Genomic DNA, 22,288 nt, shown 5'->3' on the forward strand with positions numbered 1-22,288 from the left:
TCAGGCCGAACAGCAGAAACACGACAGGAAAAACAACTGCAAGTAAAATGATGTAACTGATATATACGGGTGCGACCACGTCCCAAACCCGAGAAAGCAGACAAAAAACATGGAACATCCCCTTCTTTTTATACCTATCGGCGTTTAAAAGCTATCATGGGGAAAAGATGGCCTCGCTGGTGACTAAGAATGAAGGAAGTTACGTAAATCTTCATAATCAGATAGGAATTCAGGCGTGACACGGGGGCCGGCTGTGAGAGGCTGACCTACTTCATGGGGAATTATAATATAGTGAATTTCTTCCTTAGACAGCTCGAATAATGATTGTATATAAGAAAACGATGCTATACGAACCTATTTGCATGTATTGGGTTGTAGATATTGCCAGTTATCTGTTTAGTTTAGGCCCCCCAAGCTGATGTGGTTGTGCCGTCTTCTACAACCACAAAAAATTTAATAATAAATGGTAGACTTAGTCATATATTGTTATCCCCTATCCTGCTACAACCGTTTCTTTTATTCCCCAAACCTTCCACTGTATACATTGATTTTCCTCATTCTTAACCATGAAAACCATATAAATCGATTACCTTCACTACGATAATTATAAAAGAGCAAATACGTCAATAATAAATGCTAAACTAAATCATAGAAGCCCATCTAGTGTCCCCTTCTCTCATGCTACAGCCATTTCTTTTGTTGCCCCGTTTTGTTTTTATTGGTTTTCCACATTCTCACCAAGGAAAGCCTGGTAATCGATTGTCAGGTCAAAAGAAGAAATGCTAAACTAAATCATGATATGGTGTCCTCTCTCTCCTGCTACAGCCATTTCTTTTATTGCCCAAACCTTCCCCTGTATGTATTGATTTTCCTCATTCTTAACCAGGGGAAGCATATTGATCGTTTCCCTTCACTGCTATAGTCATAAGAGAGAGGAGATATTATACACTATAGCCAATAATTCATTTTCTAAGCAAGACTGTATTCACCCTCAGTCATCAGTGCATTTCATCCACCTAATCTGATGTATTTGTATAGTATTGTGAACGTACGATATAATATAATGGTGGATGTTCTGCTCTCTCTATGTAGATCGAAAGCCTTGCCACAGCCACAAATTAAGGATACACACAACCATATTACAGCAGAAAAGATGGCGCCACTATAAACACTTGCCTGCGCCATGATGGGATGGGGCCGAATACCATCCAGGCCCCTCAAGCAAGCCTACCGGCGCTATAGGCGTAGACGTAAAAATAAATAAATATAGATAAATAAAAAATTAAAAAAACTCCACATCACAACCACATTCAGTTGCCACACAACAGCTACACACTCAGTATCTCATTTTGGCCACATATTCAAGGCAACACAACAGTCATACCCTCAGACAGATATATGGAAAGGTAGATATATAGATGGAGTAATAATTAAAGCGAGTGAATAGAAGGATTTGTAGGATATATAAAAGATGCAGAAGAAAGGTAGAGGAAGGCAAACATACCCTTCAGAACACCTACACAAGACCACACCACCGTACTCTATAGACACTTCAGTGATGTCACCATGCAGCCACATAGGCTACAAGTTGGACCCACCATCACACAGACATCGGGATCGACATGATACAGCCATAATGATGACCAGCCAGTGCCAAGCAGGTCTCACCAAACCTCAAAGTATTCCCTTCCTTTGGCAATAAAACAAGAGTAGAAATAATATTCATATTTAATTTTTAGTAAAAGACTATAATAACTATTATAATAAACTGTATACTGTCTCAACAACTATCAAAATCCAACAATAAAGCTCAGAGCTTCCTGCACAGCAAGATGCAGGGGCTTGAAGGAGGTTGTTGGCATCACAAAATACCTGTCGAGGTGCTCCTTGGCATCACAACACATGGCTGCAGGCACCACAACCTGCATCACAACACACCATGGTGAGTATTGTGGCACTGCACCACACACACCTGCTGCAACCACTGTGGCATGTACTGCACCACACACACCTGCTGCAACCACTGTGGCATGTACTGCACCACACACACCTGCTGCAACCACTGTGGCATGTACTGCACCACACACCTGCTGCAACCACTGTGGCATGTACTGCACCACACACCTGCTGCAACCACTGTGGCACTGCACCACACACACCTGCTGCAGGCACTGTGGCACTACACCACACACACCTGCTGCAACCACTGTGGCACTGCACCACACACACCTGCTGCAGGCACTGTGGCACTGTAACACACACACCTACTGCATCCACTGTGGCACTACACCACACACACCTGCTGCATCCACTGTGGCACTGTAACACACCTGCTGCATGCACTGTGGCACTACACCACACACACCTGCTGCATCCACTGTGGCACTGTAACACACCTGCTGCATGCACTGTGGCACTACACCACACACACCTGCTGCATGCACTGTGGCACTACACCACACACACCTGCTGCATCCACTGTGGCACTGTAACACACCTGCTGCATCCACTGTGGCACTGTAACACACCTGCTGCATGCACTGTGGCACTACACCACACACGCCTGCTGCATCCACTGTGGCACTACACCACACACACCTGCTGCATCCACTGTGGCACTGTAACACACCTGCTGCATGCACTGTGGCACTACACCACACACACCTGCTGCATCCACTGTGGCACTACACCACACACACCTGCTGCATCCACTGTGGCACTACACCACACACACCTGCTGCAGGCACTGTGGCACTACACCACACACACCTGCTGCATCCACTGTGGCACTACACCACACACACCTGCTGCATCCACTGTGGCACTACACCACACACACCTGCTGCAGGCACTGTGGCACTGTAACACACACACCTGCTGCAGGCACTGTGGCACTACACCACACACACCTGCTGCAGGCACTGTGGCACTACACCACACACACCTGCTGCAGGCACTGTGGCACTACACCACACACACCTGCTGCAGGCACTGTGGCACTACACCACACACACCTGCTGCAGGCACTGTGGCACTACACCACACACACCTGCTGCAGGCACTGTGGCACTGTAATACACACACCTGCTGCAGGCACTGTGACACTGTAACACACACACCTGCTGCAGGCACTGTGGCACTGTAATACACACACCTGCTGCAGGCACTGTGACACTGTAACACACACACCTGCTGCAGGCACTGTGACACTGTAATACACACACCTGCTGCAGGCACTGTGGCACTGTAATACACACACCTGCTGCAGGCACTGTGGCACTGTAACACACACACCTGCTGCAGGCACTGTGGCACTGTAACACACACACCTCCTGTGGCACTGTAACACACACACCTACACAGCTGATGTGGCACTGTACCACAAACACCTGCTGCAGGCACTGTGGCGCTGTACCACACACACCTGCTGCAGGCACTGAGGCACTGTACCACACACACCTGGTGCAGGCATTGTTGCACTGTAACACACCTGCTGCAGGCACTGTGGCACTGTCACACACCTGTTGCATACACTGTGGCATTTTAACACACACCTGCTGTGTCACTGTACCACACACACCTGCTGCAGGTACTGTGGCACTGTAACACACACCTGCTGTGGCACTGTGGCACTGCACCACACCACACACCTGCCACAAGTGCTCTGGTGCTAAGATCACATTCTGCCTCAACTTTATAGTAACATTTACTTGGGTTCCCTCATAGCCACCTCTTTATAAATACCTATTATTTATTCTTAATTAAATTACTGCTACAACATCTTCATATATTATTATTAACTTTCTCCCTCCCTAAGGCCTTAACCACCATCAGCAACACCTTAAAACTAAAATTTTGCCCAACTTTGTGCAGTCACTGAAAAAAATTAGTCACATAATGTTCTCCAATTTGGTGCGCCTTTTCACATAATGATAAACACTTTCCTTCAAAACATCAAAACTATAACATGTTACTAAAGTCCATAGCAATACATGAGAAAGTTGGCAACTGTCACTATGCTAGTGGGCGGGCGGGTGAGGCGGACACAGCTTGCTTGGCACTTGGCCACAACCGCTCGCTGCCCTCACTATGTTTACATCTTCACTAAAGTCAGAATACACTTATCACTGAAAGAGAGAGTGCTTGAAAAATAAAATATACATACAACAATGAAAATATACAAGTATGGATGAATGGAATAGCATCTTGACTAATCCTGAAACAGAAGAAACAGGACAGACTTGACCATCCTCTGTTGATGTAGACTCAGACCTGTCCAGAAACAGCCTGCCCAAAGGAGTAGCCACATGCTTGACCTGGCAGGCTGCTATCACATGCTGACAGTCCGGGTGTTACATCGGAGTGGCTGGATGGGTGTCATGGTACGGCTCAGTTCTCCTTCTCTTCAGGGAGACGGAATATGTTGGCAAGTTCATCCAGGAGGGTCTCATGCCTGAAGGGAAGGTATAGTAAAGTTTAACATATCACCTCATTTCCCTCATATAAAATTTCTATTGGTAGTTGCCTCATGAAAAACAAGAAAACTGTAACGGTAGAGAAGGAAAAAAACAATACTGTACAAATTACTGTCACCCCAGACCCTCCCACCTGTTATGATCATGTTATTACAAACCCCAAATTGGTGTCTTGCAGTACACAAAAGTGTGAGGATGGACAATGGTGTTCAGATTCAAAAGGGTGCCACCTTCCTATTCTAACTAACATTATTAAATGGCCTCTGTACTTCACTCATAAGTGTGTCCTTGGCCATTCCTGCTTATTTCAACTCTCTCACAAATGTTGCTCCATTTCTTTGCACTTCTTTGCAACTATACAGACATTAGCATTAGAGTAAGTAAACTGTACATTCTTTTGTCTCTCTTTTTATCTTTACACATAATGATTCCCATTTTTGCCATGCATATCTGCTTCAACCATATTTTGTATCATATCTAATTTACTTGTTCATACTGTGGGTGAATTTCATTACATCCATCAGTTTCACAGACAATACTCATGAAAAGACCACCAATAACGGGAAAAATAAAATAATGGAAAAAGATGGTATGCATGAGTGATGCTGCAAAGCCATACACAGGAAACAGATATACTTATAGTGCCAAAGAGTAATGACTGAGATGAATGAGGCACAGAAGGCAAAGATGGCCGTGGCAGTGTGTGGCACCTGACCTACCTGTAGGCCACTCGGATGTTGGGAACGTTGGTTCGTTTGATGTCGTTCCCGGCCACTCCCTCCCGGGTGAAGTTGGGGCCAATCCAGAACTGCTTGATCTGGGGAGGGGCAGCAACTCATTATGGGGTGGTGCAGTGGTTGACAGAGGGAAATATGGTGTAAGTGTTCATTATATTTAGTTGATTAAGACATATATATTGTCCTCTAACAGACAATGATTGATGCATATTTGGCATAATAACTGCCTACACTGACTAGTAATTATAGCACTGCAATAAATCAACTCTGATCATTATTTCTGTCAATAATCTAATTTTCCATTCACTAAACAAATGGGTGATAACATGACTGAATAAGATAAAACAAGTTTAGAAAAATATTAGTAAAGCCTGCTGACAGAAATCTTTTAAGTTTTGAAAATGAGAAAATCTACCACATTCATACAAGATAACACTAAAAACACTAAGATGAAGCAATAAACAAAACAAAAACAGAGCATTGCACCAAGTAAACTACAAAGTCAGGGAGAACATCACCGTCTAACTTGCCTCATGGTTAAAGCCACTCATAAGGACGGAATTCCTCGCCAGCTCACACATGTCAGTGGGCGAGAGCTTCCAGACCTGAGTGGCGATCGAGTACTCTTCCATGAGCGGCTCCTTGGTGAAGTGGAACTGCAGGGGGTCGTCTGACGAGAGGGAGATGAGCAGCCCACGCGCCAGGTACTCCGGGAGGGGGTTCCGATGGTAGTTGAGGAAGAGGGAGTTGTTGGACAGGGGTGACATGGCTATTCCGATCTGGTGGGAGAACAAGGAGGATATTTCTCTTATTCTTGTAGTTGAGGAAGATGGAGTTGTTGGACAGGGGTGACATGGCTATTCCAATCTGGTGGGAAAACAGGGAGGGTGTTTTTCTTATGTGTTTCGGTTGTTTCAAATGAGATGAACGATTAGGAAAATGTCTCACTATCAAGATGGATGCAATAAAGAGGAAGAGGAGGAGAAAAGAGGAAAAATGTCTCACTGTGAGGATGGATGCAGTAAAGAGAGGCAATATGGCAATTTCACCCATGTGGCAATACTAAGCTATAAAATTGGACCAGACTGTTGGAGTGCTATTAGACATAAATATATTAGATGCTGTGGTCAACAGATTTAGGAAAATGAACCTGTGGAGAAAAATATAGAAGCAAATTGAATGGGAACAGAAATAATGGGATGAATTAAAGAGGAAATTGAAATGTATATGCCTGGTTGAAGAGTGAGGGAAGACTTGTTTGATGATAAGTGTTTTGCAGATGGACAAGAAATGCTGGGAAAATGCAACCTGTGGAGATATAAATGCAAATTGAATGAGAACAGAAATAATGGAATGAAAAAATGAGGAAATTCAAATGTATATGCCTGGTTGAAGAGCTAGAGAAGACTTGTTTGACAATAAATGTTTTACAGATGGACAATAAATGTTTTACAGATGGACAATAAATGTTTTACAGATGGGACAGGAAATGCTGGGCAAATGCTGACAGTCTGATAAAAGTGGGTGAATAACTGAATATCCTAAGATGAATAATGTTAAAAGATCATTATCAAATAACTGGGAGGTATTTGATGATGAGGCCAACTTGAGGTAGAGAATTGATGAAGGTTCCTTTAGGAATGTCTGAATGGAAACACATGAACACCACAGGAAGACTTGCCTGAGCTAGGTAATAAAGAAACTGGAGGACGGGAGCCTTGCGGAGGAGGAGGCCGTGGGAGATGTTTTCAGCCAGCAGGAAGCCACTCACAAGGTGCTGGATGGAGCCGGCCTCTCCGCAGTGAGGCCTCAGCACAAAGGTGTTCATCCCTCGCTCTGCACGAAGCTGATTGAGGGTGCAGATGTTGGCGTACCTGGCCGTGAATGATGAAAATGTTAGGGACATATTATTAAACATTTCGGCTCCCAAGCACACACATTTGCCATGGCTTTTGTATGAATTGTGGGTCTTTCCTGGGGCATAATCGGTCCACCCAAGTCTGAAGAGAGCATTATCGTGTGCTGGCAACCTACTGTCACACATCGTGGATAATGTATGCTAGCCTACGCTGAGTAAACAGTCGTCAGCGTCAATAATATGCAGGCAGCAATAACAAATACCGTCAATTATAGTCAATTTTGAGTTAAAAAATATTAGGGATGTTGCAAATAGCTGTTTTGTTAATTCATGAGATTGCTGATTATAATTAAACAGCCTTGAATTTGTCCACCACTGAGAAAATTATCAGGCTTTATATTGATAAAACAGCTGTTTGTGACATTACTAATATTTTTTAACTCAAAATTGACTATAATTGACAGTATTTGTTATTGCTGCTGCATATATTGACACTGACGACTGTTTACTATGTGTAGGCTAGCACACATTATCCACAAAATCAGTAGGTTGCCAGCGCACGATAATGCTCACTTCAGACTTGGGTGGACCGACTATAGTTACTTTTACTCTGGTGGTAGATTGACCCTTCTTCTGTACCATGAACCTAAAAAACCACCCATTAAAACTCATTGATCTTTTTTGCCTTTAAGAATAGTTGATGGGAGAGTTGGTAGCATTTAAGCTTCTTAGGAGGAAGGCTGGGAATGCAGCATGGACAATTAAGGATAATTTTTCTTAAGTCAACTTGTCATACTCAATTTACGTGTTCAGGTTACCAGAGATGGAGGCACAACAAATGAAAGGCAATCAAGTCCATAGAATCAGGAGAGAGTGGGCCATGTAAAGATGTCATATTTATTGTTGTACATTAAAATTTCCTATTGCTGATGCCTGTGGGAGACATTTATGTATTTGACCTGGCATTTGTAACAGCCAGTCATGCATAAAATGAGTAGAATTAACCAAAGAAACATATAAATAAATCTGCCTAACTGACACTCATTATTTTTCCCTTCCTGAAGAAAATGATGAATACAAAAATCAATAAGCAAATATATTGGGCAAAAAAGGAACTTACATACAAAATGAAGCAACAGCAGCACTTACATGTAGTAGAGGTAGTAGGAGTAGGGAGGGTTCTCCATGTCTGCCCACATCTGCGGCGGCGTTGTGTGTTTGTCTAGCACGGAGGTTTCAGGTTTGCTCTCGTCATCTACGCTGTCAAACCCATCCATGTGCCTGTGGATGAGAGGGTCGTGGTTGGGTGTGAGTCTAAGGTGTGCTGCAGAGGGGCACGAGGTTTTATGTTTTTAAGACTTTGAATCATTTCACTCCATTACTTCCCTCATTTATTCGATGAATATTTTGGATTCTTAAACTAATGTAACATAATATCTCTCCCGCCCTGTTTGCAATGTGCAGCTCAGTTAATAATAATAGTCTAGTATAATACATATCTCTCCCTCCTGATAATTATGCTTGTAATGTGCAGTTCAGCTTTGAAGGATGATGGTGATGTTAATGAGAATGACTGATTATAATGCAAGCACATCCCTCTGCCTCATAACACTGAAAGACAGACTGGCATATTACATCTCTCTCCCTCCTGATCACCATGTTTACAGTGTGTGGTTCAGCTAACAATAATGAAGGTGATGATAAAGAGGACTGGATATGAAGGAAGCACAACCCTCTGCTTCATGACACTGACTGGAGGAAGGCATGGAGCTCTGGGTGGCTGCTGGGGTCAATGGAGGCCTCAAACAGGGGACGGAACAGGTTGTCGAGGAAGACGCTGAAGTTGTCGAGGATGTTGTTGTTCTTGTAGATATCACTGGGAAGGAAAAGGAGGAGGATTGAATTAGAATGAAAAATTGTTTGCTCCTGCTTTCCTAAACAATATAATCAAGTTAAGTATCTTCCTGTGACTGTTTTTTTTACAGCATTGGAAGCATTGGGATATGTAGCCTGCCTCTCTTAGTGCAAACTAGAGGTAAACTGCTTCATCCCTCATGCCCCTTCTTCGCCAGATGCCTCAACTGTATTCCTTTACTTCTTAGGTCATTTATGCCACCTACAGAAAACCCTGAATATACTATCCAAATATTTTTCTCTAGTATTTCCACTGTACTCTTTTATTAAGTCATCTACAGCACCTACAGAAAACTTTTGATATACTGTCGAAATATTTTTTCTCTGGTGACTCACATGTACTACTCTTTTATTTCTCAAGTCATTACTATACTTTTATTTACATCATCAATACTTCCTACTCTTCTTCATTCCAGTAACTTTCTTTTCCTCATCAGATAAAATGATTCTGGCTAAATCTTTTCTTCTAGTGTCTCAAATGCACACTTTTATTTCTCAAGTCATGACTATACTTTTATTTACATCATCAATACTTCCTACTCTTCTTCATTCCAGTAACTTTCTTTTCCTCATCAGATAAAATGATTCTGGCTAAATCTTTTCTTCTAGTGTCTCAAATGCACTCTTTTTATTTCTTAAGTCACCGATGCCATCTACAGAAAACCCTGTGTCTCTCCTCCCTCCCCTCCAAGGCCTGGGTGACACTCACTAGAGGCGCGGGACCTGCACCAGCCAGCGGACGTTCTCGGAGTGGACGTTGTGCTTCACCGCCCAATGTGCCAGCTTGTCCCATTCATCGGCACTCTTCCCATACACTGAAAGCCTCAGTTCAGCGTTCTGATATTTGCTCTCCTCCAGGTCAGCCATCACCTCCTGCAGGAAGATAAAAGAAAGTGTTTGCTGTTGGTACAATTCTCTCCTTTCATGGTGGGAAAAGAAATGAGTGTTTTAGTTCCTCAAAAGGACTAAATAATGACTATACAGTAAACCATCAATATAACAGACCTGTTTATAACGGATTTTGGATATAACGGACAAGGTCAGATGGTTAGAAATCCACGGGGGCCCACCGAGAATAGTTTTTGAACCACCCATTTCTGGTAACTATAATAGCGTCTGCTGGCTACCTCGCCCTCCTCCCTTTATCTGCTGCCCCATCATTTGGTTACTGTAGTCTTTTCAGCCCACCTCATGAAATATTTTCCTCCTCATGGTTTCCATTCAAATGAAGAGCGTATTTATACCATAAGAGTCTTATGCATCAATCCACGACGTAAATGTAATGGAAAATAGCCAAGTGTTTGTGAGTGTCGGTACTGACACAGCTTAAGGGGGTCGAGGGGCGCTAAACCCCCAGTTAGGTAAGTTAGGTTAAGTTATGTTTGGTTAGTAAATTTATTTGACACTCGGTGTGGGTTGTGGAAATGTGAAGCGCAGAACAGGACATGGCGGCGGCAAGTGTGGTCCAATTCGTGGGCCGGTGTTGCGAGAAATTAGTCGCTCTGCTGTCCACCTCGAATGCGCACTGGTGGAATACATGGCAGGAAAACATTAATTTGCCTGGTTTTGTTCTAGTTTGTCCACTTGCTATTTTTGCGAGCAGTGAGCGAAATGTAAAAACTGTAAGCAATTATAATAACTCTGCGAATTATTTTGTGGCTGCAGCTGCAGGCTGCGCCGGGTGTACAAAAGGCATTGAAGAGTCAACCATTTAATGATTTGTGACAGAAACAGGTAATTATTTCATAACACCCCAAAAACTATATAAAAAAAAAAAAAAGTTTCGTCTGCCAGTGCGTGATTAGCTCACTTGTAAAATTTTACCCATTCCCGTAACAGTATGGCTCCCTGTAGAGCCCCACTGCCATCCTGGCAGCCTCAGTGCCTATCGCCAAGTGTGCTGTGCGGCTATACAGACAATGTTCACACAACCTACACAATAAAAAACACAAAAATATATATATATATATATATATATATATATATATATATATATATATATATATATATATATATATATATATATATATAACTCTGTTTATTAAGTTCTCGGTATTGTTTCACATTTTTTTAAAATTTTCGCCGCTTATAACGGACTTTTGGCATTAATGGACAAGTTCCCCCCAATTAGTCCGTTATATCGAGGGTTTACTGTACTCTGCAGGGATGAAGTGTGTGGAGCAAATGAACAAAGTCTTTCATTGTAGATGCCTATTTGAGGGAGATAAATTAAAGACATCAAATCATACATGCCAGTACACCTTCATACCTTGATAATGTGGCCAAAGTACTTCCCCTCGACGTAGTTGTCGGTCTTCAGGAACACTTCCCTCAGCTGTGACTCTCCCACTGGATTGTATTTGGCATTGAATTTGTCAAACCTGAAAATACGTTCATTCAGTCTTCCTCTTGGCTGCTGTCTGTATGTGATGAAACTCAGAATTTTGAAATACATAAATGAAGTGTAGATGAATCTTGATGTATAATTCTTCCTAATCCAGATGAACCTTGTGTATTTCTAAGGTCATAAGTTTGAGTCTGGGTCCCACATAATCTTGTCAGAACAAGAAACACAGCAAGGCCTTCATTTGAGGTAAGCAGCCTTGTGATTGAAAATTATGTATCCATGAAAATGAAATGTCATGTCTTGGTTCCCATTTCCTACAACACACTGTCTTGTATTTCCTTGAAACAGGCTGTGCAGGGTGGCTTGAAGGCCATGAGGTGGATGAAGCATACCTGTGGAAGGTGTTGCGGTCAGCGTGCACGTCCAGCATGTCCACAGAGAGGTCGTAGGCCGTGAGGTTGAGGGAGGCAAACACCTGAGCCAGGGACATCTTCTCACCATTTTTGCAACACACTATCTCGTCAGGGTTATTCTTCACGGCCTTCTTGATGAAACGCAGCAGATGCTTCTGGTTCATGCAGGACGCAGCGTGGATGTGAGTGTCCACCTGAAGCCACACCAGACAGCACATCAGACATTGGAGAACATAAAAGCTTGACCACTGATACAGTTGTTTTTCATGTATTCCTTATTATCGTTAGTTTCTGCATGTCTGTTCTATGACTCTCTTGGCAAATTTAATTTTCTCTAAAACTCTCAATTGGCATGATTATGAAACAAATTTCCAAATAATACTTATATAGTGACTTAACCACAGTTCTTTTATCTATAATATGCTCTATCTATTATTTTAGCATTAGCCAAAGAAAATTTTTAACATTGTCCTTTGCCATTTTTAGTCTCCCATAAAGTTGTGATAACCTCTGGATTGCTAACCTTCCTGATGTTGTAGAAGTCTCTGTGTGGAACCGCCTTCTGAGCCGCCAACTCCCGCATCTCATTGAGGAGGACGTGCAGCTGGAACTTGGAGCTGAGGTACTGGAGGCGGCGGTAGCAGAAAGACTTAACAGGGCCGTTGCCAATGAGGGCACACAGCAGTTTGACGTCCTGGATGTAGCGCGTCAGGTTGGGGTAGTGGTATGGAAGTGGCTTCTCCTGCTGCTGTTCTTCCTCGCTGGCGTACACCTGCCGTCACACGTACAGGATGCATTATGAGGGTGAAGGTGTGAAAGACAGCTCATTGGTGTACTGGTGTCTTAGGGTGGGTGAGGCAGTGCACCCCCAGGCATATATCCCCAGTGATTGATTGATCGAGTGTAATACAATAAGAAGGCAAAAAAATATTACTACTACTACTGCCAGTACTTTAAAAAAATCATGACTATTGCAACTGCCATTATTGTTTTAAGTCAATGCCCCTATTGCTACCAGTGGTATTTAAAGCAGCATTTACTCAACTTATGGAAATAGGATCAAAACTGCTAGATTCATAAATACCGAGTCATTTAGTCGTTGATTGCTTTCCCAAACAGTATAACCAGACCTCCATTAACAATAATCATATGTTTTATGTCTACTTAGGTGGCTGTACCTGGAACACCCCGTCCACCATGGTCAGCTTGTAGCCGCAGTTCTCTGGGATGTCAATCTTCCAGGGACTCACTTCCTTGCGGGGCGGGTGGATGGGGTGGTCTGTGGGGGAGTGAGGACAGTGACTATCTATTCACTCTTCAGGAGTTCTCTGGTCTGGACACTCAACATCATTACCCAGATAATTCAATGCTCTGCATTATGATACTGCAATTATTTTTCATATTTATATTCTTAGTTAACGTAAATATTTTATATTTATGCATAGGAGGCAAGCATACAAAAATGTAAAATCTTAACTAAATTTGAGAGCACAGAATGGTTAAGAAAAGGCTAACATAGTACTCCTAACAAGTGACTATGGCTATTGTGCAGATATGGACCATGTGGAGGAAAGACCATGAACAACAGTGCAAGTGACTGGTGTTGGCCAAGTCTTGGAGGCACACTCCAGGTTGGTGGTGGTGGTTACCTTGACACTTCCAGAGTTTGGATTAGGCTTCCACAGGTTTGGCAGCTTCAGGAACAATGGAACAGTTTTATCTTTGCTCTTAATATAAACTGTCACTTTATGAAGAAGACAAAATGTTTGGTAAAGTTGGAGGCATATGCTACAGCTGTGGGTTGCTTTGGTGCTCATTGGCCCTTGAGCTTGTGGTGGGTGACAACCCACAACCCAGGGCTCTGGGGAAGTGTTACATCTGGGTTACAACAGTTTACCTTCCCCAGACTTCTTCAGGTACCGCTTTTTAAAGCAGCCCAAATAGCCGGATTAGCCGCTGGGTGGGCGCATGTTGAATCCCCAGGTTTGGATTTGAACCCAAGTCCATGGATTCACTTAATTAAAAATTCCAAACAGGCGAAATTAGGTGGGACAAACGGCCCTCACTGCAAGCTATGATCTTAGAACTGTTATCTTTGGAGAGATCTGAACCTGACAAGTCTGTATTCTATTGAGTTATATCATGCACAATTTATCTACAACAGAAAGGGAGCCCTCAATTTTTTCCTTTCCATAAACATATAGATGAGATGAATAACTACTATTCACCAAGTAAAAGCATTTGTATGATACTACAGACAATGTACAACACACACTTCATTGGATAATCAGTTCTAATTTATGTCCCCAATGATTTTGACTTTACAAGAAGCTAGATAACTATTTCCATGACTATTCTGAACACTGCCATCCAAACCCTGGTGTCTCAGCCACTCATCCTGCTGGTAAAGCCAGAGGTTAGGTTGCCAGCTGAAGGAACCAAAGCGTAAGTCAGCAAAAGTCCTCCTCTAAACGAGTTAGGTCTATGGCTACAAAACCAACGTAGGATTAGTTGTCCTCACTGGTGGCGGCGCAGGGGCAGCCCCTCCTATGCACCACACAGGGCCTAGGGCACACCTGCCGCCCCCGGCCCCTCACTCCCTCGACACCTGTGTGTGTGGTAGTGCACACTTGCTTCACTCAGGTAAGTGTACTCGTCTTGTTTATACAGACCGTAAATAAAGTTCATAGTGTGTCAGTCCACAGCAGGGTAGCAGCCACAACAGCACCAGCATCAGCAGAGGCTATGTGTTAGGTAAAAAAAAAAAAAGTGTTGCTGTGGAAGGTAGCAGAGGTGGTGGTGGTGGTGGTGGTGGTAGCAGTGGTGATGGTGACTGGAACCAGGTCAGTGGTGTTCTTACTTTAAGAGACTTGCCAAATGCTTTCAATCCTGCTTTTGTCCCCGCAAACCTCCCCAATGGCCACAAGTTAGTTATGCCTTTCAATGTAGTAAAACAAAGCTGTGCTGTGTGTGCCACCTCATGGTGATGTGTTGAAGCTGTGTGTTTATGTACATAGTTGTTATCAAATGAAGAGATGAATGCATCTATAAAAAATGCTTGAGCTGTGCTGCTTTTGAATCTCTATTTCATAGTCATCATTGTAAAATTAAATATATTAGTAAGATACTGAAAGTTATGCTAGTTGGTCAATGATCAAGTACAAGGACAATTATTATTTGAAAGTTGTCCAAATGGTGTCCTCGCCAATTGTTCTTGTAAAACACACTCACGTTAACAAACACGGACACACTATCAATACAAGATGCAACACTCCTGCCACCAGTCAGTGGGTGGCTGCTCATTTTAATATTATGGAACTGGGAAAATTCTACTACCTCTCAGCAAGGAAATTCCAGATTTTGCAAGTGGTCAATAAGGGCTTTAGTTTTACATTATCATTCGACTTAAGAGTTTAATGTTGTTATCACTGATTCTAAGCACAAATCTGGTACTTTGAAAAGACTTCTGCAGAACATGAAAATTATGCTTTCAATAATTTTGGTAATGTTTTAGGTGCTGTTGTCAGACTAGCTAGATACCTTCTGGCACAATGAATTTTCTCACAATTTGCATTTGTTGTATAACCTTGCCTAAAAGTATGTAGGAAGCAAGAACATCATTATGACAAACATTAGAGAGAAATTTAAATCACACATTTATAAAATTAGATCACGTACATGTAACAGTTTTGTTTGAAAAGATCCATGACTTGGCTGAGAGTGGGGGTGCTTGTGTAAGACAACTGTTATAAGGTCATGACAAACTCACTGGGCAAGATACGTATAAGTAATTTCAGTTGCTTATTATGGGAGCTGAACCAAGGAGCATATTCATGCCCACAGGCCCTTTAGTTCTGTACATCTGCTCAGTTAATCATGAACATATTGATTTGTGAAATATGATTTTCATAGAAAAACACAGTTACATAACATAGGGATTACATGAAGCCATTGCTTTACTGCCGACTAAATAATTTGTTTCTTAGGAGATATGGACAAGGTTAAGACAACTAAGAATAGTACACTTATTACTCTGGTTTGCCGAACCACAACAGTACTGCCAGTTCTTAAGAGACCATGACAGACTTACTGGAGAGGAACAGAGTGTTTCTATTCAGTGTCCCTGAGTCAAGCCCAGGAACATGTACTTATCATCCCATTGCTCAAACTACTCAGCTAAACACAGTATCAGCTACAGCTGGGTGACTGAGCCACCCTCACTACTTTAATTAATTACCTTGCAACCAAAGTTTACATGGCCTCACCAGGTTGTAACTAAGTCTAGAGTTTAATCCCTCATCTATCGTAAGTATGTTTAACTTGACCAAAAAATTAAGATAAAAGTTCATGCATCAAGCTTCAGGGTAAGTTTATACCTAAACTGATATGGGAAGAACCTTTTCTCTCTTAAAAGACTCCCTTCACTTCTTCTATCATATGACTTAAGAGTAAATTATTGAAGCATTCCTAATTTTCATTTGAATGTTATTCTTGAAAGGAATTATTCTCCATCACTCAACATTCACAGGCGAGTCCTTGTACCTGCACTAGGGGTTGGCTCTGTTCTGGCACACTACAGATGCACAGACAAACACACACACAGACACACACAGACAGCTACACATCTCACCTACCCGGGCTGGTGTTGGTTTGCCCACTCTCTCCATCAGCCAACATCTGCACTGCTGTAAAATACACAATCATCTCCTGCTGCCCATCACCTGCCCATGCATGAACCAACCATCCCTTCCACCTTGACTTGTATTGCCCAGCTGGGGCAGAGGATGCACCCCCCTGCTCTCTTGACTTAGTACATCAGAAAGAATGTTTATGACTTCAGAAATGACTACAAGCTGATATTTAATGAAGTCACAGCTACCATTCTTTTGAGTCCTGGCAATCTTCAAGCCCAGGTGAACAGATATGCTTTATGGAGGAAAAATTCTCCTAAGTATTATAATAACTGAATAGGATCCCAGTATTAAAATGACGGAAAAAGAAAGTTTGGTAATGAAACCCACCTTCCAGACTCTTGGGGTCACTGCAGGCTCCAGAATACTTGTGACTGCGACCCATCGGATCCTCCATCCCAGCCTCGCGCAGGAACCTTTCCGTCACCGTGGGGAAGCTCTGGATCGCCCAGGCCATGTACCTGCCAAGTGGTACTGCATCAGCTGTCTTATGGTAACACAAATAAGTGTGTCTAAGTGTACGTGACACTGACATCAAGTGTTATTGAGATGAAAATCAATTTACTTTCAGGCCAACTTAAGGTTGCAAGACATCACAGTAGGTAGTCAGTGACGATCACTTACTTCTCGCGGAGCCTGAGGGCTTCGATGAGCAGCTTGGAGGATTTGGAGATGTCTTCTACAGGCACCTGGAACCACACCTACATGTATCACCGTCCTCACCACCACAATAATGTGTGTCATGCAACATTAATATATTAACAGGGAAAGTTTCATTGTTACATTGAACATCTGCTGAGCTTCCTTCTGTTGTCTGGACACAATATTACTGAAAATAAAAAAAAAGTCAGATGATTAGTATGCTAAGGAGCTTGGTGTGGTGGTTGGGACTTCCTTGGCATGGTGGATGATGGGTGGATGCTGTCTCCACATAACACTGTAGTCCATGCCTCTTGCAGAGTTGTCATGTCATTCTGCTGGAGTAATCCAGACCCACCTGCTGGTGGCTGGCACAGCATTTCATTTTTATCAGATATAACAGAAAATTTCTGCTCCTAAGATTTCAGGAACTTCATTGCAGAGATATGCATGTATGGTAATTATCATGTTAGTTCCTATATTCTTGGTACAGCAATAATTGCTGAAGACTTTCACTCACACTGGCATCAGTTAAACAAAACATGTGTATTCACTAGGTTACCTCCACTTCCAGGATCTTACAGTAAGTGTTGGATTTAAAGAATATGGCTTCTTAGAACATAAAACAATGAAGGTGGAAAGGAGACAGATGCTGTCCTCAGCTTAGATCTTCCAGCCTCTTGAAAGTTAGTTGTTGAAGCACATGGGTGTTGCAGCATCCAGGCCCCTTTAGTTATCATCCCTGGATACCTTTTACTAGACAACACAAGAAGACTAGGTGAGAATGGCAAACTGGCTAGGTGTTATTTGATTAATCATTATTACAACCCTGGGAAACTAGTTGGCATGAAACCTCACTCATATGACTTTTTTTAAAACACAACGAAGTGACATCTATATGCAGTATTGATAGTCTTAAAAGGCAAGGAAATTTTCACAAATAGAAAGTATTTGCAGATGTAATTTTTTTTTACTATTGACATAAAAGAAATGAGAAGATTAACAGGAAAACTATTTAGCCCTCATAAAAAGAAAAAAACAATAGAAGTGATTACGATGATGCTTCTGTGAAAATGTACTCCAGTCGTTAAGCATCAGCAGGCAACATTTTCATCTGTTCTCAAGAGCATTCAGAGCCACTTGAGCGATTACTTCAGATAGTCCGTTGATGGAGAAAAATGGACAGCACACGCCAGACATCCTTCTGCTCAGAGTTTAACCTTCAGTGTGCTTCTGTGACACGCCTACCATACACAAGTTAATTATTTTCAGGATTACAAAATTATTTACATATGCCATCTAATATAGACAGATTTTTCCATGAACTTGAAATCATAATTTTTTTTCTTGACAATGCATATATTCAACTACGTACTCTTATTTTCTCCATAGTTACACCTCAACTTGGTTTTGTTTTTTGCAATGAAGGTTTAGTTGTTTTGTGGCCATTGAAAACAACACAAATTAATAAGAAATAATGTTTACACTAATACTGATTTTACTCAATAAATCTATAAATGTAATGACTCAAAAGTAACAGCTACGGTTGCTGATAATTGATAACCTGCATGTCAAAATATATTAGAATTGAATTTCATCATTAAATTGGCAGATTGACTTTCCAGCTCATATTTTTGTTATATTTATGTAAAACTGATTATTCCATATTATCAATCAATATAAAAATATAAAATATTGCTTCATTGGAAATCTGCTTATAGCTTTTGTTTTCAAATCAAAGTATGACGCCCCAAATATACAGACCATTAGGACAACATATAACACAAATGTAAAGACAAAAACTACTCTACCTAAGTGACAATGGTGTTTTCTAACTAACACTGCCCCGAGCTATCAATAAGACACCTTGAGGGTTAATCAACACCACATTTGTGCTGTAGCTGTGCTGTTCATAGACTGAGAGCCATTATTGACTACAAATAAGGCACTAGGGTGTGCGTAGAAGCAGGTGATGGCTGCCGACACGGTGACAGACAACGGAGACTTTGACACAATATACACAAAGATGAAGACTTATGTATATGAACTAACAGAGTCTGTGATGAAGTAGATGTCTTGGGTCAGCAATATAAGCCAAGTCATTACTTTCATGAAAAAAATGAAAATGTGATGCTGATATGATGTTTATTTAACATGTCAAACAGCTTCCTGTGAAGCATATTCTATACAATAAAAGTATTAGTTAAAAGAATTTTTTTCTTTAAGTGTTGCAGTATGTGTTGAAACACCAAACATTAGCTTTGAAGTTATTCAATAATGAAATTAACTTTTTACATCAGGTTTCATCACACTCTATATTTCATTTGTAGTGCAAATGTCAAAATATATTTGTCATCTACTTTAGAGTATGATTCCCATTTTCCATGTCTCTGTGTGGGTGTTGTGTAACAGCCATGTGATGATTAGCAATGTCACTAGTTTGCTGACTAGTCACACACCGTCTAACACCTTTATGAAATATTACACACAGCGAAGGCAGGATGGTCCAACACTGCACACAGACTTGTTTACACACAGATCATTTCAAAGGTCGTGGTATCTAATAGTAAAAGACATCTTTTGAAAGATCATTGATAAATGTGAATGTCCACCATAATTCACATCTGTTCTCCAAGGTTTCCATGATGGCATGACAGCTTGCACTGTAATTGATTTGGTGTCTTAGTCTCGGATCCATTACCAGTTGATGAAGGGGTCCAGTAGGGCTGTGTGCTCTCCCCTGACATCTTTAACATATATGTACTTCACTACAATAACTCTCTTTGCTTGTTAGAGAGCAGACGTTGGTATTCCTAACATCTAGCATCTACATAGCTGGCAGCAAATTTAACCTACACAGCCTTAATGCAACTCAAAGCATTTTCTGTGAGTAAATCAACTGTTTTGAGACCTCACGTATGGACCACACTGAGCTACATACAGTTACCACTAAACACAAACTCACACCTCTTTGCAACACAGCTGAGCCTAAACAACAACTAGTTCAATACACACATTTACATGGATTAGTAGGTGAAAGCCTGGAACATTATGAGGTATTAGCTACAGCACAGCACTCTCCTCCCTCTTTAATGATGATATCCAATGTGCATCAGCCACTTGTACTCATGCTCTATGAGGATGACTGGCAGGCCTCTGAAGACTGGTAGTGGCATGTCTACTTACACTATAATATTATGAAGAGATTACATGCTAGAAAATATGTACACAGGTAAAAATGTCAAAATAGCAAACATGACAAGACTTTTCTGGAGCCACATTTTTAGAGTATGAGTGGCCTTGTAATGTAAGTAAAACCTGCTATCCACTACTGAACCTCATCAATGTCAACAAGTCCTGCGTCGGGTGCAAGTGCAGGTGGCTGTGTGTGTAGTGACCACAGGAAATGCCCCAAAATCCAATGGGACGTCTCTTTGGTTCGTTTGGCAGTGCTGGACTCCCTGCCTTCCTGGTCGCCTGGGTGTGGGTTTGAATCCTCACCCGGGTGGAGAGTGTTGTCATGTCTCCCAATTAGAGCTACTTCCCATGTGTTTCAAAGGATATAAAATCCTATGACATGTGAAAAGATGATAGTAGAATGAAGATATGAGATGATGTGTTTCTTCCACATCTACTGCTTTGTGTGCAGGGTATTGTGAGGTATGCAGCACCACTGGAGGGAGGGGAGAAGGGCTTGCTGAAAGGGAAAATGCTTGAAGAGAAAAAACGAATTTAAGGATACTGTGCTTTGCAATGCCCTAGGTAAAATGAGGTCAGGGGAGGGAACATACAAGAGATGGCATCAGACTGTGAACGAAGAAGGTACTTTTCTGATGTCTTTAAAGATGCTGAACACTTTGCCTCGTAGAAAGACAGATGGGGGACGGGACACTAAGGGGAGATTCCAGGCACTTTAAGGCTGGGGGATGCAGACAGGCAGTGTTACAAGGGAGTAGCAGTGGAGAACAAGCTACTAAGAGAACAGTACGTGACAGTGATCCCACTTACATTGGTGATCAGGTTGTCTAGGAGGTACTGCAAAGAGAAGTGAGAGCTTGAGACGGTGCCTGGGTCTTGGCTACAGGGAAAAACAGCCTCTCTCCTGTTTCACTCACAAAAGATCATCAGAGAAAATAACATCTAAGTTGGCTCCAAAAATGTTAGGCAGAGGTTGTTTGTGAGCACAGGTGTGGTGGTGGTGGTGGTGGTGGTGGTGCTACTGACATCATGCTCAAGACTCTTTTAAGTGACAAACCACTATATGAAATAAGTAGATGTAAGTGAGATGTAAGTAAGATGTTGGCCAGCTACACTTGACTGCACCAAGGCTCTACATAATAGTTTACCTGCATGTGTATAATGTACTGGAAAAGAATATTTAGCCATTTAGCCCGGTAGCAGCGGGGATCACTTTTCTTAATGGTCCCTCCCAGCAAGAAAAATGAGAAAAAATCACCCATCACACTAACCATTTCATAATATATATCAAAGCATTTGTGATCAGATTATGTATCATCTATTTTGGGGGGTCTATATCATGGCACAAATTTGGCCCGTCGCTGCTACACGGTAAAGCCACAAATTTGGCCCGTCGCTGCTACCGGGTTAAATGTCCAGCCAAGGGAAACATTTACCGTGTCAGTGATAAAGTCGAAAGTGGATGGCTAATGATGAAAGTGAAGCTGGAAAAAGTAGTTTAGTGTAAAATACAATCCACAACTTTAAATTAATAAAAAAAACTCAGCTTAAAAGAGGATGAATTTCAGTGGTTAACAAGACTAATACACTTTATGGTTCAGAAGACATAAGCCATATTTAACTCAAATTTATAGGTGTGCGTGTATCTGTGTGTATTTACCTATTTGTATTTACCTACTATTTGTAGTCTACCGGGCCCGAGCTAAGCTTTAATAGTCCCGTCTCCATATCTACATTCATCCAGCCTTTCCTTCATTTGTCGGACACTGTTTGCCTCCACCACCTCTTCCTGCAAGCTGTTTCATGTGTTAACACTTCTATGTGGAAAACTATACTTTTTTAAGTCACTCAAACAGGTTCCTTTATTAAGTTTCTTCCTATGTCCTCTCAGCCCCTGCATTCTTGCAGTTAAGAAGAGATCATCTCTATCCACCTCATCAGACTTATTTACCAACTTATACAGCGTTGATCAAATCTCCTCTCTCCCTTCTTTGTTCCAGTGTCGTCAAGTCCATC

The 22,288-nt window shown here is 41.8% G+C and overlaps 1 protein-coding gene across 50 annotated transcripts in view; it reads right to left on the minus strand.

The window, feature by feature from the left end:
• Nucleotides 1-1,712: 1,712 nt before the first annotated feature.
• Nucleotides 1,713-22,288, minus strand: part of LOC127010379 (AMP deaminase 2-like) — a 44,394-nt gene continuing 23,818 nt past the window's right edge. The window contains exons 6-26 of one of the 50 annotated variants that reach the window (XM_050829874.1): nt 21,083-21,109; nt 17,060-17,124; nt 16,766-16,896; nt 16,379-16,429; nt 14,266-14,352; nt 12,923-13,023; nt 12,268-12,516; nt 11,724-11,938; nt 11,254-11,365; nt 9,694-9,857; nt 8,824-8,946; nt 8,220-8,351; nt 6,894-7,086; nt 5,743-5,991; nt 5,195-5,292; nt 3,581-4,453; nt 3,295-3,329; nt 3,050-3,084; nt 2,805-2,839; nt 2,498-2,598; nt 1,713-2,466 (exon numbers count right to left, since the gene is read on the minus strand). In XM_050829874.1, coding sequence (XP_050685831.1) covers nt 4,390-4,453; nt 5,195-5,292; nt 5,743-5,991; nt 6,894-7,086; nt 8,220-8,351; nt 8,824-8,946; nt 9,694-9,857; nt 11,254-11,365; nt 11,724-11,938; nt 12,268-12,516; nt 12,923-13,023; nt 14,266-14,352; nt 16,379-16,429; nt 16,766-16,896; nt 17,060-17,124; nt 21,083-21,109 — 2,061 coding nt within the window. In that variant the 3' untranslated portion in view covers nt 1,713-2,466; nt 2,498-2,598; nt 2,805-2,839; ... (1 more) ...; nt 3,295-3,329; nt 3,581-4,389. Of the gene's footprint in view, nt 2,467-2,497; nt 4,454-5,194; nt 5,293-5,742; nt 5,992-6,893; nt 7,087-8,219; nt 8,352-8,823; nt 8,947-9,693; nt 9,858-11,253; nt 11,366-11,723; nt 11,939-12,267; nt 12,517-12,922; nt 13,024-14,265; nt 14,353-16,378; nt 16,430-16,765; nt 16,897-17,059; nt 17,125-21,082; nt 21,110-22,288 lie in introns of all 50 variants that reach the window. The other 49 variants (XM_050829885.1, XM_050884675.1, XM_050884617.1 and 46 more) reach the window with 49 other exon arrangements.

Source organism: Eriocheir sinensis, chromosome 4, assembly GCF_024679095.1.
Source record: "Eriocheir sinensis breed Jianghai 21 chromosome 4, ASM2467909v1, whole genome shotgun sequence".
In the NCBI taxonomy this organism is placed as follows: Eukaryota; Metazoa; Arthropoda; class Malacostraca; order Decapoda; family Varunidae; genus Eriocheir; species Eriocheir sinensis.